At 42.9% G+C, this 13,542-nt stretch overlaps 2 protein-coding genes and 1 long non-coding RNA gene across 8 annotated transcripts; 2 read left to right on the forward strand and 1 right to left on the reverse strand.

The window, feature by feature from the left end:
• Positions 1 to 2,340: 2,340 nt before the first annotated feature.
• Positions 2,341 to 6,445, reverse strand: LOC125513582. Of its 5 annotated transcripts, none has more exons than XM_048678719.1 (9): positions 6,299 to 6,427; positions 6,154 to 6,225; positions 5,643 to 5,727; positions 4,889 to 5,004; positions 4,616 to 4,676; positions 3,878 to 4,002; positions 3,702 to 3,791; positions 3,264 to 3,572; positions 2,341 to 3,154 (listed from the first exon to the last, which is right to left on the reverse strand). In XM_048678719.1, the coding sequence occupies exons 3-9, from the start codon at positions 5,719 to 5,721 to the stop codon at positions 2,465 to 2,467; spliced, it is 1,470 nt and encodes a 489-aa protein (XP_048534676.1). In that variant the 5' UTR covers positions 5,722 to 5,727; positions 6,154 to 6,225; positions 6,299 to 6,427; the 3' UTR covers positions 2,341 to 2,464. The 5 variants fall into 5 exon arrangements, with proteins under 5 accessions (XP_048534676.1, XP_048534674.1, XP_048534675.1 ...); XM_048678717.1 differs by having other exon boundaries at positions 4,889 to 5,007; XM_048678718.1 differs by lacking the exon at positions 6,154 to 6,225 and having other exon boundaries at positions 6,299 to 6,445.
• A 78-nt stretch (positions 6,446 to 6,523) lies between these two features.
• Positions 6,524 to 11,835, forward strand: LOC125513581 (DNA-binding protein EMBP-1-like). 2 transcript variants are annotated; one of them, XM_048678714.1, is made up of 10 exons: positions 6,524 to 6,997; positions 7,130 to 7,253; positions 7,360 to 7,466; positions 7,565 to 7,622; positions 7,725 to 7,818; positions 8,001 to 8,236; positions 9,127 to 9,249; positions 9,386 to 9,467; positions 9,582 to 9,724; positions 11,385 to 11,835. In XM_048678714.1, the coding sequence occupies exons 1-9, from the start codon at positions 6,966 to 6,968 to the stop codon at positions 9,668 to 9,670; spliced, it is 945 nt and encodes a 314-aa protein (XP_048534671.1). In that variant the 5' UTR covers positions 6,524 to 6,965; the 3' UTR covers positions 9,671 to 9,724; positions 11,385 to 11,835. The 2 variants fall into 2 exon arrangements, with proteins under 2 accessions (XP_048534671.1, XP_048534672.1); XM_048678715.1 differs by lacking the exons at positions 9,127 to 9,249; positions 9,386 to 9,467; positions 9,582 to 9,724 and having other exon boundaries at positions 6,526 to 6,997.
• A 592-nt stretch (positions 11,836 to 12,427) lies between these two features.
• LOC125517619 lies at positions 12,428 to 13,485 on the forward strand. Its single transcript, XR_007287702.1, has 3 exons — positions 12,428 to 12,739; positions 13,106 to 13,181; positions 13,258 to 13,485. It is a non-coding gene; the product is annotated as an uncharacterized LOC125517619 (long non-coding RNA).
• Positions 13,486 to 13,542: the final 57 nt, after the last annotated feature.

A 13,542-nucleotide genomic window follows, 5' to 3' on the forward strand; every position in this document is an offset into this window, starting at 1 on the left:
CTCTTTTCTTTCTCCTTCCTTCTTTATTTCTCATGCAATTAGTGTCTCTTTTATTTCTTTTTCTTTCCTTATATCATCCATGTGACGAATCCCATTTGTCGGCCTATTAATTACTCCTGCAATTAATATGGTGTCCACAATAATTACCGTCTATTCCTTCCTTTCTCTTTCTTTTCTCCTTCCTTCTTTATTTCTCATGCAATGTCTATATGTCCGTGAGTTACAATGGTAGAAACAATTGACATAAATTTAGTGAGGACTGTATGGGCAAACATAATGTTCAATGTGTTATGAACTTGGTGCAAGCTTAGTAAGGATTATAAGTGCAAGGAAAAAATGACAGGTTGTCTGTTGCAACGAAAGAAAAAAATGGCTTGAATTAGTGAGGATCATGTAGGAAAAGAATGTCACTTCATCTTTATTCGTAAGATAAGATATGAATGAGGGCCCACGCCCTTTAAAAATTTGTAATTATCGTATATTTACTTCCCCTCTTTTTCCTTTCTCCTTCCTTCTTTATTTCTCATGCAATTAGTGTCTATTATATTTGTTTGCTTTTTTTATTTCTCATATGCAATGTCTATTTCCCTCCTCTCTCTCCTATTGCTTTGCCCAGCATTTGTTCCGATAAGGACAAATCTTATTCATGCCATATTCTTTGCTTAATTTCTGAAGCAGCTCCTTGATGCTTGACAACCTAAGAACGTATATAAACTGGTAAAAATTTATGTAAAATAGCAAGGTGGGACTATTTATGAAAAACAGTCTCCAGCCTACTCCCCTTGTCCGTCCACTGGGCCGCAGCAGTCCGACTGGCCCAGCGCGCCCGTGCTCATTGCCTCAGCCCGTCTACGCCTCATCTTATATTCTTAAAAGGGCAGACGACAATATTAGTACACTCATGGGCCTAGGTGGATTGGTCTGCTATGTTGTAGTACACCTGGTAGACCAGGGATCAAATCCCAGCGCCCACCACTTTCTTCCCCCTTTTTCAATTTAATTCAAATACAAATTCAAACTGAAAGCGTAAAATCACGGGAAGAAGCGTATTGTGACAGTGAACCCGACAAAGTCAATCCGTGCTTTATTATTATTAAGATTAAAAAGAGATAATAAAACGAAACGTTTTTGGATTTACTAAAGTAGGACGGCGGTTTTAATTCCTAAAAAGCACATGGACCTTTGTGTAAAAAAAACGCGACGGTGAGCCCGATAAAATCAATATGTGCTTTATTATTATTATTAGGGAAAGAAAAAAGGAATTTTACATCCCTTGGAAAATTTGACAGACGTTCATTGATTCGGATCCAATGGTTAAATATTGAAAGATAACTGTTACACAGAACCTAAATAGTGGGCCAGGAACTGATTTTGAAAATTAGTCCGGGGATATTATGATGAAAAAAATGTATGTAAAGGTTGAAGTGCTATCCAGCGAGGGAAAGCTGATCACAAAGCTAAGAAAATCAGAGTTTAGACCAGATTAGCGAAAACGAAATCAGAGTGACTATATGGATAATTGCTAAATTAGCTCCCAAATCAAATCAAAATGCAGCGGTATGCTGTCCAACTATGAGCTTTAGGTGCACTTAGCCAACACCATTTCTCATTTTTATTTACTTCGCGTTTGGGGTTTTGTTAAAGTCAAAATTTGTCAAGTTTGACCAAAAATAGAGAAAAATATATAGCCATTAATTAAGGACTCTTGATTGTTGAGTAATGGTAGCATGCAGTTTCACAATTATTTTAGTTTTATAACAGCAGGAAAATGATGCTAAAATTGAGGTATTGGGTTCCTTGGATCCCTGTCTGCTGGTCTGGTTTATTTTAGTTTTATAACACCCACGTGCATGCAAGGAAGAAATGAGAAAGAAGTAGCTCAATATTAAACAAGTTGGTACCACCTCTTTTCCGGTTTATAGGGCTTAATTTGAAAATCTCACCAATCAAGGTAGATGGTGAATGGTAGAACAATTTTTGTAGTTTGCAAAACCACTCAATTAATGCGCTTGTTTTTCTAAAAATTATGTTTACCAATGCATTAATTGCAATGCATAAATCATAAAGTACATGCATTGGTCATTTTTCTCTTAATACTTGTATGCAATGATTTATTGCGCCTTGAAATCTGAACATGTGATGAAAAACAAGATAATCCCTATAAACCGAAAAGGAGAGAGTAGTACAAGAAAACATCATTAACTTTTGCCTCGATTATTGTTAGTGACCTTGTATAGATGCAAAATGTATTTTTCATAATGGCCTTGTATAAAGGAATGGAGGGAGTACTATTCTTGGTTTCCCACTCACCCAAGTTCAGTTCAAATAAAATGGCATGAATAGATCAAACACAAGGAAATAGATAATATGATCTGGCAAACATAGACAAAGTTCCACATGTGGCACATGCCTTCCTTCACTTATTTCGCTTCTAGCTCCTTTCTTAGACGAATTTTTCTAGGATCTAGAAGAATTTTTCTAGGACCCAGATGACCTTCACTTCAACTTGATCACCATCAAATTCTCTTTTTTGAGTCCTAATTCTACGGGGTAACTCTAGACTTTCTTCACTCCTAATTCTACGGCTGCAGTCTAGACAGAATTTCAAATTCTTGTCCTCTTCTTGGCTGTCACAGGTTGTGATTACTCTTAGGTCCACCTCTATGTGGAGTTTGTACTTGCTACGATCAGGCAATGCAATCATGTGTGGTCCCAGTGGAAGAATGCACGTGGAACCACAGGGCAGGGACAAGCTACTGCCTCGTTCAAAACTGAAGAGATTGACGCTTTTGCTCCCATAGTCAATGGCAATTGCCTTGACGCTACCATACACAGAGCGGCTTCTCGAACCGAAGTCTTTGAGGTTCAACCTGACCTCAACATAGGTCTCAACTGCTTCCGGAATCACCAAGTATGTGATCTCCAACTTGCGGCCAAGGCCTCCATAGATGGTTTGTGTGAATTCCTCAACTTCATCAGGCTCAGTAACATCCCAGCCTCGGCGGAAATGACCGCTCCAAGACCCCTCATCATCAGTAGAAGACCCCTCATCGTCTTCTGTGAAAACCAGGTCTTCTGTGAAAACCTCCAAGCAAAAGGCACCGTAAGCCTGTAGTATCCCACATGGTCCAGCAAGTACCAAATCCTTTCCTTCCTACACATGAAAGCATGAATGTGAAGGATTTTAATTTATTACAATATATAATGCATGTAAAGAGGCATAAAGCATGTAGTAGATATAACATACGGTAGCTAGTGTATACCTCTTGTACTTCCCCCTCGAGCGCCACATAGATGACAAAACTTTGGTACCAGTCATGGGCGTCCATACGGCTAATACGAAAGTTTGCACGAATGGCCAACACTTGCACCGCACGTAAAATTGACACCTCCGTCAAATCTTCATCATCGGAATGCTCCGAGGCAAATGAAGCATCATCCTCACCTCCGTCACCATCCTCACCTCCGTCACCATCCTCATTGGCAGTGTTAATAAACCATCCATGAAACTTCAGTTTGGTTCCATACATGTTCCAATCCCACACTTCACTCATCGGCTGATTGTTGTCACCCTCAAGCGAGGGGAAAAAAGAGATATTAGCAAATAGGATATGTCACTACAGAATGTCATCAACCACCACACAATTGGGACTGGCAATAGGCATATCTATAGTACAAACAACAATATGGACCGACCTTACCTGTTTTACTTCTACATTCCACAAACAGTGAACAGCAACAAAACTAATCACGCCACAAGCAACGTATTGTAGAGCAGGCTGCCCCCCACCCTGAAAAAAAAGATGAGATGAGCATATATAACAGGGCATTTTATTTTCAAGATAATATCAGGTGCAACTCAAGTAGCATAACTCACCTGTGTGGATTGAAACCAGTTCAGTATGATGATAATTACAGTGTATCGCAAAAATGCGTAATTAAAGAAACGGTTCTTGCTAGCTCTTGGCACAGCGATACAGAGGGCAAGTGCAACACATATACCTGGAACCAAAAAGCAGAAATCCATATTATGTGCTGAGTGATGCAGCAACTGCTCCAATATGCAGAATTTAATACAATAGTTAATCCAAGAGGAAGTTCAAACTTCAAAATAATTTGTTTTTCTTTGTGCATACTGTCTCGGCCCCTTGGGCCACAATTTTTTTTAATCATACCGGCAACAGCAAAAGAGTGGCATGGATCCCATATAGAGCAACCGAGCAAGTAAAACAGCCAAGCAAGCAGGGCGCATCTGAACAAGAATTGGAAACGTTCTAGTTTCAAATCTGCACTTTTCCCTAGTACTAATACTAAAGAATAAACAAAAGATAGAATGTTCTCTTAGATCAACAAGAATAAGAAAATGCTGATAAATACTATTTCGTCCTCATAGACCAACAAGAGAAAGAGCTGCAATGATGCAAAAAATTTACTGAGGTCTCACTATAAATACAGGTGATTATGCCAAATGAAGTTGACATGCACAAGTCATAGTGAAGCTGATGTTACTTTTATTCTATTACTAACCACATATCTATAATCATTGCAAGTTTCAGAAGAACAAACCGCAAATGTAATTTGGCACAAACAAAAGAACTTATATTCTATTACTAACCAGATATTGCAGTGTCGGCAATGAAAAGCATGGAGGAAGCATCTTCGGATGGGAACACGTGCTGTGCATAACAATGCATATCAGATTAGTTGAACTATTAAACTAAAAACGAACCCACTGACAATATTATCACCAAAAGTTCACTAAAAAGATCTATGACATTTATTGGAGCATAAAAAATTTAGCTACCCTGACCATAACTGATGTGAACACCACCCAGAAAGTGCTGCTCATAATTCTTAGAAATACAAAATATAACTAATAAAAACAAACCTGGATACGGGAAGAAATTCCCAAAACATTGTTTGCTAAACAATGCTTCATAGCAGCACAGCACATGCAAACAAAAAATCCAGGGATTGAAGCCACAGCCCATGACTTGATGACGCCTACTGAAACTCATAAAATCAGATATGCATGAACTTAAACCATATTAAAAAATATTGGTAAATGTAGGCAGCTGGCATCAAACTAGTGTAAGGATGAACCCTTCATGACTTTGTCCTGCTGAGCTAAGATAAATCAAAAGACACCATAACATGAATAGTAATCAAGATCTAGTAAGTAATATCTCAACTTAACAAGGAAAATCTGTCCACAATGAAACAAGTCAACAACAAAGTATGGTTTCAGTTCCATGCCACTTAACTGTACACAATGAATAGTAATCAAAGGAAAGAAGTCAACAAGAAACTATTTCCATGCCATGTAACTGTTGATAAAATATTGAAATCTGCTTTAGCATTGATACTTCATATGCTACTTGCCGTGCAAACTTTTGAGAATTACTACAACATTCCACAATGAGGTGGACAAGACAGCGGTGAGGAGCCTACCAAAAAAATCAATTGCTAAAAGATCATTATGGAGTGTACAAGAGGTCAATCTAATATTTTTTAGTCACCACGTTTTTACTCCAGCCATAGTATCCTGAAGATAAAATCTGGTCTAGAATAGTTCTGAAAAAGACAGATGCATAATAACAAGCTCCGCACAATTGGACCCATCAAAATGAGTAGGAACATACTGTGGATACGTGGAGCATCCAAACGAAACTTGAACAGAGAGAACACTGGCAAAAGCATATCATGCATTTTGGATATCATCGTCTCCTGCATAATAGTAGATAAAATAAATAAATTTCATTTAATAGAAACGAATGAATTCAGGTGGCGTGGTTTTCTTAATAAAAAGACAAAATAAATCGTTCTGTTAGTGACTAATAAGATATGCCAAAGGAGACGTCGATGGGCGTGCCTAATCCGACCTCGCGGGGGCGGAGACGAGGAAAAGCGAATGTGAGGAGAGGGGGATCTGAGACGGCGAAGGGCCTAAACCCGACCTGGCGGCGGCGGGCGGAAAGACTATGGGGGCGGAGACAAGGAGGAAAAGCGAATGTGAGGAGAGGGAGATCTGAGACGGCGAAGGGCCTAACCCGACCTGGCGGCGGCGGGCGGTAAGACTATGGGGGCGGAGACAAGGAGGAAAAGCTAAGGTGAGGAGAGGGGGATCTGAGACGGGGAAGGGCCTAACCCGACCTGGCGGCGGCGGGCGGAAAGACTATGTGGATCGGCGGAGTTGATACGGCAGGACGCCGACTTCGAGTTTCCCTGCTCGAGGTACCGATGAGGACCGGAGGGCGAAACAGCAGAGACAAAAAAAAGTACGAGGAGAAGCACTTACCAGACGGCGACGAGCCCGACGCCGGAAGGCAAACAGCTGCGGGCGGCAGAGAGGAGAGCAAACCCTAGCGGCCGCGGAGAGGACTAGAGGAGAGCAAACCCTAGCGGGAGATCGTCTAACTTTTATATCGCCACAACTAATGTCTCAGTTGGTCACGTTTCGGGTTTTATTTTCGTCTCACCTTACTCGGGTTTTTTGTACCCACCCCACCCCACCCCACCCCACGCACGCAGCGAAAAAACACCCCGCAAAAAACCGCTCCTATCGATCCGTCGAGGACACAGAGCCGCCGTCCTCTCGTGCGATCTCGCTGCCGTCGCCCTCCGATCCGCTCCTCCTCGTTTCCCGAGGATACGCAGCTGGATCCGCCGATGCCGATCCAGGCAGACGCGGCCGTCGTGGATCACGAGGACACCGCCACCACCGGTGCCTCGGATACGTCGCCCGTTGCGGATCAGGATCCCCAGGACGCCGACGCCACCGCGGATCCACTGCCACGCACAGCTCGGGCCCGAGCCGCGATGGGCTCAGCTGTGGCCGCTGCTGCGTGCGCCCTTCGTCTCCAGGCTCGGCGAGCCCCGCCGCCAGCCACCCCCAACCCACACGGAGTGGGCCGCCTCGATGCACGCCTACTACGCGGCCGCCGCCTCCGCCGCCGGGATCCCCTATGCCGCGTGGCCGCTGCCGCCGCAGGCCCAGGTACGCGATGCGATCCTCCTCTCCTAGAGCCGCTCCGGAGCCGCAGACCCGCGGCGCGGCGCTAGTGGTGGCGTTGCCTTGTTGATGGCGGGCTTTGAGTTCTGATCAGTTTTCTTTCCTCTTTCGCGGCAGGGCGCAGCAGCACGGCCTGGTGGCGGCCGGGCCGGGGGCCGCGTATGGCGCGCCGGTGTCGTTCCTCATGTACCACCACCCTGCGGCGGCGTACTACGCGCACGCGCACGCCTCCATGGTCGCGGTAAATGCCGAGCTCCCCTCCCTCGTTTATATTCTAGCGCATTGGACCTGACCGTACGTTGTGCGTCCGTGTTGTGAAATTGTCTGCTGCATTCTGCTCTGTGCAGGGGGTGCCTTACATGGCCGGCGAGTCTGTCTCGGCGGCAGGGAAAGGGAAGAGGGTGGGGAAGACACGATGTGTCCCTTCTGGCGAGATCAATTTCAGCTCCGGGAGGTATGGCGTGGTTTCTGTGCTTGCATGTGTGCGGTGTGCTCTTGTTTGTCTGTTGGCCGGGTAGGCTGAACTGAAATCAACTGATATGGCTTGCACAGCGGCGATGCCGGGAGCCAGGGGTCATCGGAGAAGGGAGATACGGGCGCCAATCAGAAGGTGCCTCGTTTGGCATTGTCTGGATTATGCTTTTTCTAGCAATATTTGATTGTTAGTTTTGGTTGATCCACAATTTCACGTATGCTTATGTATTCTGTCCAGGGCTCATCATCATCCGCGAAGAGGAGGAAGTCCGGCGCTGCAAATACAGAAGATGGGTTATCAGTTATCACAAACCATAATTCCTGGATACAAGGTATGATGGGTTAGTTTGGAAAGACAATGACAGTACCCGTTACACTTGGTAAAAAGGAAGAAGTGGGCTTGGATTTGTGTCATTGTGTCGGTTCGCATCCTTGTGCGGGCACCATGAGAGTGCTGTAATGGAGTAGTTTGTCTATGTTGGTAGTATGTGAGAATGACAGTTGGCATTTTCAGGTGAGCCATCTCAGGCTGCCACAGTGCAGAATGCTGTAACCGAGCCGCCATTGGAAGACAAGGAGAGGTCTACATCCAAACTGTTGGTTTTGGCACCTGGGAGGGCGGCACTCACCAGTGCTGCACCGAACTTGAATATTGGGATGGATCCCTTGAGCGCTTCTCCATCCTCCATAGTACAGGGGGAGGTGAATGCCGCAGCTTCTTCCCAGAGTAACGCTTCACTGTCTCAGATGGTATAGTTTTCCGTTATGAATTCTTTTCTTCAAAGGAAGGTCTCTGTTTCTTCCAGACCTCCAGCCTCTGCACTGTCATGATTTTTGAGAGCGTGGTAAAATTGGTAATTGTCATGAATGAATAGTAGTTTTCCTCTCATTTTGGAAAATACAAATAGTGCATTTACTTGCAACTTGGTTTTACTTTAGCCCTCTTTTATAAAAATGTGGTGACAAATAGCATGTAAATGTTTTTCAGATTGCATCTTATATGATTATAACAACCATACTTTCCTGCACTTGTTTATTTCCCGGTGAGTGTGTGGCACACTGGCACTAGAAGTAGAGAAATGATAGTTATAAAATTTAGGTTCAACGTTATGGACGTTTGACTGTTAAGTTAGGTCCGCACAACGATCTCTCCGCATGAGAGTGCTCCAGATAGGTTATGCTGGACATAATGTCTGAAACAATCCCCATTTTTGTTGTTTCAGAAATTTAAAGCGATGGCTTCATAGGGAAGTATGCAATCACTAAAAGTTTTGGCCATCTGGGATCATCTCAGGCTTCCAGAATTTTAATTAGAATATACTTTCTACTGGTTCTTGAGCAATGCTGCCTAATATACTTGATTTGTTTTAACTGGACTTGATTACAGTAGGGATGTTTAGTCAAGTGTTCCTATGAGCTATTACCTGCATGTTGCTAAAATTATCTTCTGGGGAGAATATATTTGACATTCTGAACTCAGCTGAACAACGAAACATATCCAGTTTAGGCAAGTAAGACAACACTGTATCGATTTTCTAGGCCAGCAAATGAATTAACTTAAGATTATTTGATGGTATAAATTAAATTTCACCATTGAAACAGTATACTAATTGATCTCGATTTCTTCTTATGCTACCTAGCAAGAATGCGAAGAGCTAGCCCAGAAGGTAAGTGAGCTGACCGCAGCGAACGGCACGCTTAGATCAGAACTCGGCCAGCTTAAGGACTGCAAAACCATGGAAACAGAAAATAAACAGCTGATGGTGAATGCCTCACCCCTCTCTGGCCATGCCCTTGATGGAAAAGTTATTTTCATAACTCAAATTCTTCTGCTGACTGTAACCAATGGTTTTCTGATTAATGCGGGGTAAAATACTAAGTCACGATGATAAAATGCAGCAGTCAGAGGGCCCTAGCGTTGTGACTACCCTGAGCATCCAGGTCGAAGCACCCGAGCCGCATCCAGATCGAAGCCCGAGACGTAAATTTTATCCTACCATTAGTTTGTAACAGCCTTGGTCCAATATTATTATTCTTATTCCTCTCTGGTTTTAGACAAGAACAATAGAGAATCTTAATCCTTCTAATGTCACAGTCCCTGTAGTAGAGCACCTGCTGCCTCAAACTTCAGAGAAGATGTGCACGAATGGCTGTTTGGTCGCAGGTTACTCCAAGAAGAAGTAGCTAGAATGCCCATGTATTGGTGCATACAGATTGGCGATTGGGAGTTTTTTGAAGGTTAGAATTCCAGCATCTCGGCATCTTCATTATCCAATAGATTAGAAAAGGTCATAAGTTTTGACTGTGTGCCCGTTTGAAAATGTATAAGTGTGGATAAATTAATTACATAAATGCTGCAATGGTGCATTTGCTTTTAGATTCCTGTTGTTAACATGGTACAAAGAAGGTATGTGTGCATGCTTAAAAAATCTTAAGATTTGTGAATCTAGCTATTCAAGCATCCTTGAGTGATATATATTTCTCTGTACATTGAAATACAATTAAACAACAAGGAGCTTGTATCAGTGGTGTATACGCTCCAAAATTGCGGTGTCTACCTTCCCCAAATAACATAAAAAATAAGGTTGGGGGTTTTATGGTGTGGCCGCAAGCCCTTTCTCTCCGCTGCGTCGCTCTCTAGGGGTGGCTTGGGCGGAAACACTAACTGCCGTCACACGCCGCCCCCCTCTCCCTCCTCCCCCATCGCCGCCATCGGTGGGCAGAGCCCATTGGCGGCTGGTGGCGGCGGGATCTGGTTCGCGCACACTCGCGTTGGTTGGGAGTGACCCTCACGGTGGTGTGGCTCGTGGAGCTGCTCTTGACGGAATTTGGAGTTGGTGTAACGGCACACGGCAGGGATTCGCAGCGGAGAGGAGGTGCGCGGCTGGGGCTCGTGGAAGGAGAACGTCTTGGCGCGGTGGCTCCTCCTGGAGGCGACTGTGCGGGACAAGGCGGCAACATAGCGGCTAGGCCATGGCGGCGTGGTGGAGCTCGGCCAGGTGATGGAGGCGGAGGCGTGGGCTGGATGGTCCCGATCTGGGTCGCATGGCCATGGCACAGGCATCTGCTGGGAGTGGCCTGACGGCTGCGATGTGCGGTTCTGACGCCCCTTGGTCAGGCATGGAGTGAGCTCGGTATGCTCTAAGCCGTGGGGATGCTGGTAGATGGGTTATGTGCTTTTGCATGTGCAGGTCTTGGGTGGACCATGACATCTCGGTTACGGTGGCGAAGTGTTGCGGTGGTGGCGGAGTGGTCAACTTGGACGGTGTGGCCTCAATCCGGCGGCGGCGGAGTGGTCAACTTGATCAAGTTGAAATAAAATCATGATATTTCTCCTATTCAATTAATTTGCTCCTACACATCCCATGGTGTATGCATGTCTAGAAAGTAAGGATTTTTTTCATAATTTCATCAAACTCACTATTGAAAAAAACAGTGAATTGAATTTGAAGACGGAGGGAGAGACACCCCATGTTGATTATGAGAGAGAGAGAGGGGTTGAGGTAGAGAGAGAAACTTACTGTGGTGCTAAAGGGTGTCGGTTGGTCTATAAGAGGGTGGAGCACGGGTCGCAGGAATTTATATTTAACTAGCCAAGTAGAAGGGGAGTCTTAGTTTCTTTTACAATTTAGAAATGGTTGTTAGTTTATTCCTTCTCCTTAAATGGTTTGTTTGTTCCTTTTTACCAATCATCTACCATGGAATGTTATATATAAGTTTTTGTTTTTAGTCCAAAGCGATATTTCCTCCCATGTTTTTTAGACATATGCATACATGGTTGCGCATCGGAGGTTGGTGCAATATTAAAACCGGTTGATCATTCCTTTTTATGGATGAATTTTAGAAAAGCAGTCTTACAACATGCGGTGTATTTTCAGACTAAAACTTTGAATTGTAGGGGTAATCGACTCATCTGTTGATATGATTGGGAGGTGGCATGAACAAAGTAAAGCAGAAGAAAGCGAGCTTGGACGATGGGTGGCGGCATCAACCTACAATTGTTTTGTGTCGGTCAGAGCAGGGAAGGTGTTAGGCACGAACCAATCAACTAGGGCTTCTTGCTTTGACTCTCTTGCCGAACTAGGAGAAGTTAGCTCTTGCAATGCAATGATCAAGCTTTTAAGAAATTCTTGCATACATGTCTTTCAGTACTATTTTTTCATGGTTCATCTGTGTATGTCATTTTCATGATGTAGTGATTTTATAAAATAGTTACTTATTAGTTGTAACCATTGTTGTCAGATCAAGTTGGAAGCTTAATCTTCAGCAATGTCTCTTGTAGCTTTACTGTGATAGTAGAGAATAGGACAATGTGATATTGTCATCTACATGGTGAATGTTGCCACTAATATCTCTTTCGGTGTTGTCCAAATTCAAACTTCAGTTTGGAGGTAATGTGCTTGTGCACTGATATGACTTACATTTGAATACGAGCACTTTGGTTTTCAACTCTCAACTAGAGTTGCTCATCTTTCGTAATGCCGGTAGAGTGTAGATGCACAAAATCCATTGGATATTTATGGATGTGAGATCTTACATACATCCTTTTGTATTCATCTTAGTGTCAATTTGACTTGTTATTGAACAAATTACGGTATAGGCAGGAATAAGTATCAGAACTAATGCCATGGCGCCCATGTCAAGTCTAGCACTGGATTGAAAAAATTACCATGTGAAGTCATTTTTGTTTGTTGTACAGAGTATAACCAATTTTTTTGTGCTCTAGAGGGGTGGAGTAAATGAGCCACGATGAAGTTCAAAAAGTTGTCTTAGCCCCTATAAAGGTTAAATTTTCTCTTTAATGTTTAGGCTTCCAGGATACTATAGTATAGTAACACTGAGCAAATTAAGTTGGTCCACAATTGAGGGAGAGGGGAGGGGGTGTGAGAGAGAGGGAGAGGGGAGGGGTGTGAGAGAGAGGGTGGGAAAGAGAGAAAGAGCGAGGGTGGAGAGAGAAGTGGACAATGATTGCTTCAACACCGCTGTGCGTATACTGCCATGTGACGAGGGAGTATTGTTCACAGACCCTCCTATACATTACATGGATCTAAGATTTTGTGTAAGTTATCGTAACTCTTCATTCTATGTGGCATTAGTATCAACATGTTGAAACACTATTTCTTTTTTACATAGTCCATGATACTAGAGTCAACACGAGGTCAGAAGTTTTGCGAGAAGGAAACTATCCAGACGTTGGCAACATTATTTGATAGCTGGCCTGGGATAGACAAAGACATCTCATCGTGCAACATGGTAAGTATTTTGTCTAATGTTATCATGGTTTATTGTTATTTCTAATAGCTCCACTTGTAAATTTATCTTTCCTATGCATTCATCGACAAAGAGGCATGTCGTTTATATATTATGGACCCTATTCAAACATCCCAATCGTCAGAGGACAAAAATTTGAGTCATGCACTAAAATTTAAAAGTTCTGCAAGGGATTTCAAAGAAGCACTCGAAATAAAGCTGCCTGGTTGGAATTCCGATATATCTAAATGACAACGTTTATTTCCATTTGGTATTCCAACGAGTATAGAGGGGTAATGAATTCATAATAAAAATATTTATTTATTTTTATCATTATATTCTTTATATTATTAATTTAAAAAATTGCAGGAATGTGTCTGGCTATTTTGTTTTTCATTTTATGCTCTGATGGAACGGTAAAGAATTGGTCAAGCCGGTTTGCGCGGTGAGTATTGTCCGTTATATGTTTTAAGACCTTAAGCATGAAATTTTCATACTAACTACATATATTGTTTGTGCAGGATGGGTATGAGTTGAGGAAGCAGTTTTTATTATACTTGTTAAAACATCGTGCGAGTGAAGCTAAATGCAACTTTCCTAATATTGTGAAAGAATTTCTTAGGCGCATCATCTAGATATTAATAGTTTTGTAATAGATGTGAAGGTCGAACATCGCTCAATTTATTACATGGACATGTCGTTAATCTTTTTCTTTTATCAATTTATATTGCAAAAAAGGACTTTAATTATTTAATAATTGTGTTTGTGTTATATTGTTTGTACGTGTGAAATTTAACATGTAACTC

Source organism: Triticum urartu, chromosome 6 (genome assembly GCF_003073215.2).
Source record: "Triticum urartu cultivar G1812 chromosome 6, Tu2.1, whole genome shotgun sequence".
Classification (NCBI taxonomy): domain Eukaryota; kingdom Viridiplantae; phylum Streptophyta; class Magnoliopsida; order Poales; family Poaceae; genus Triticum; species Triticum urartu.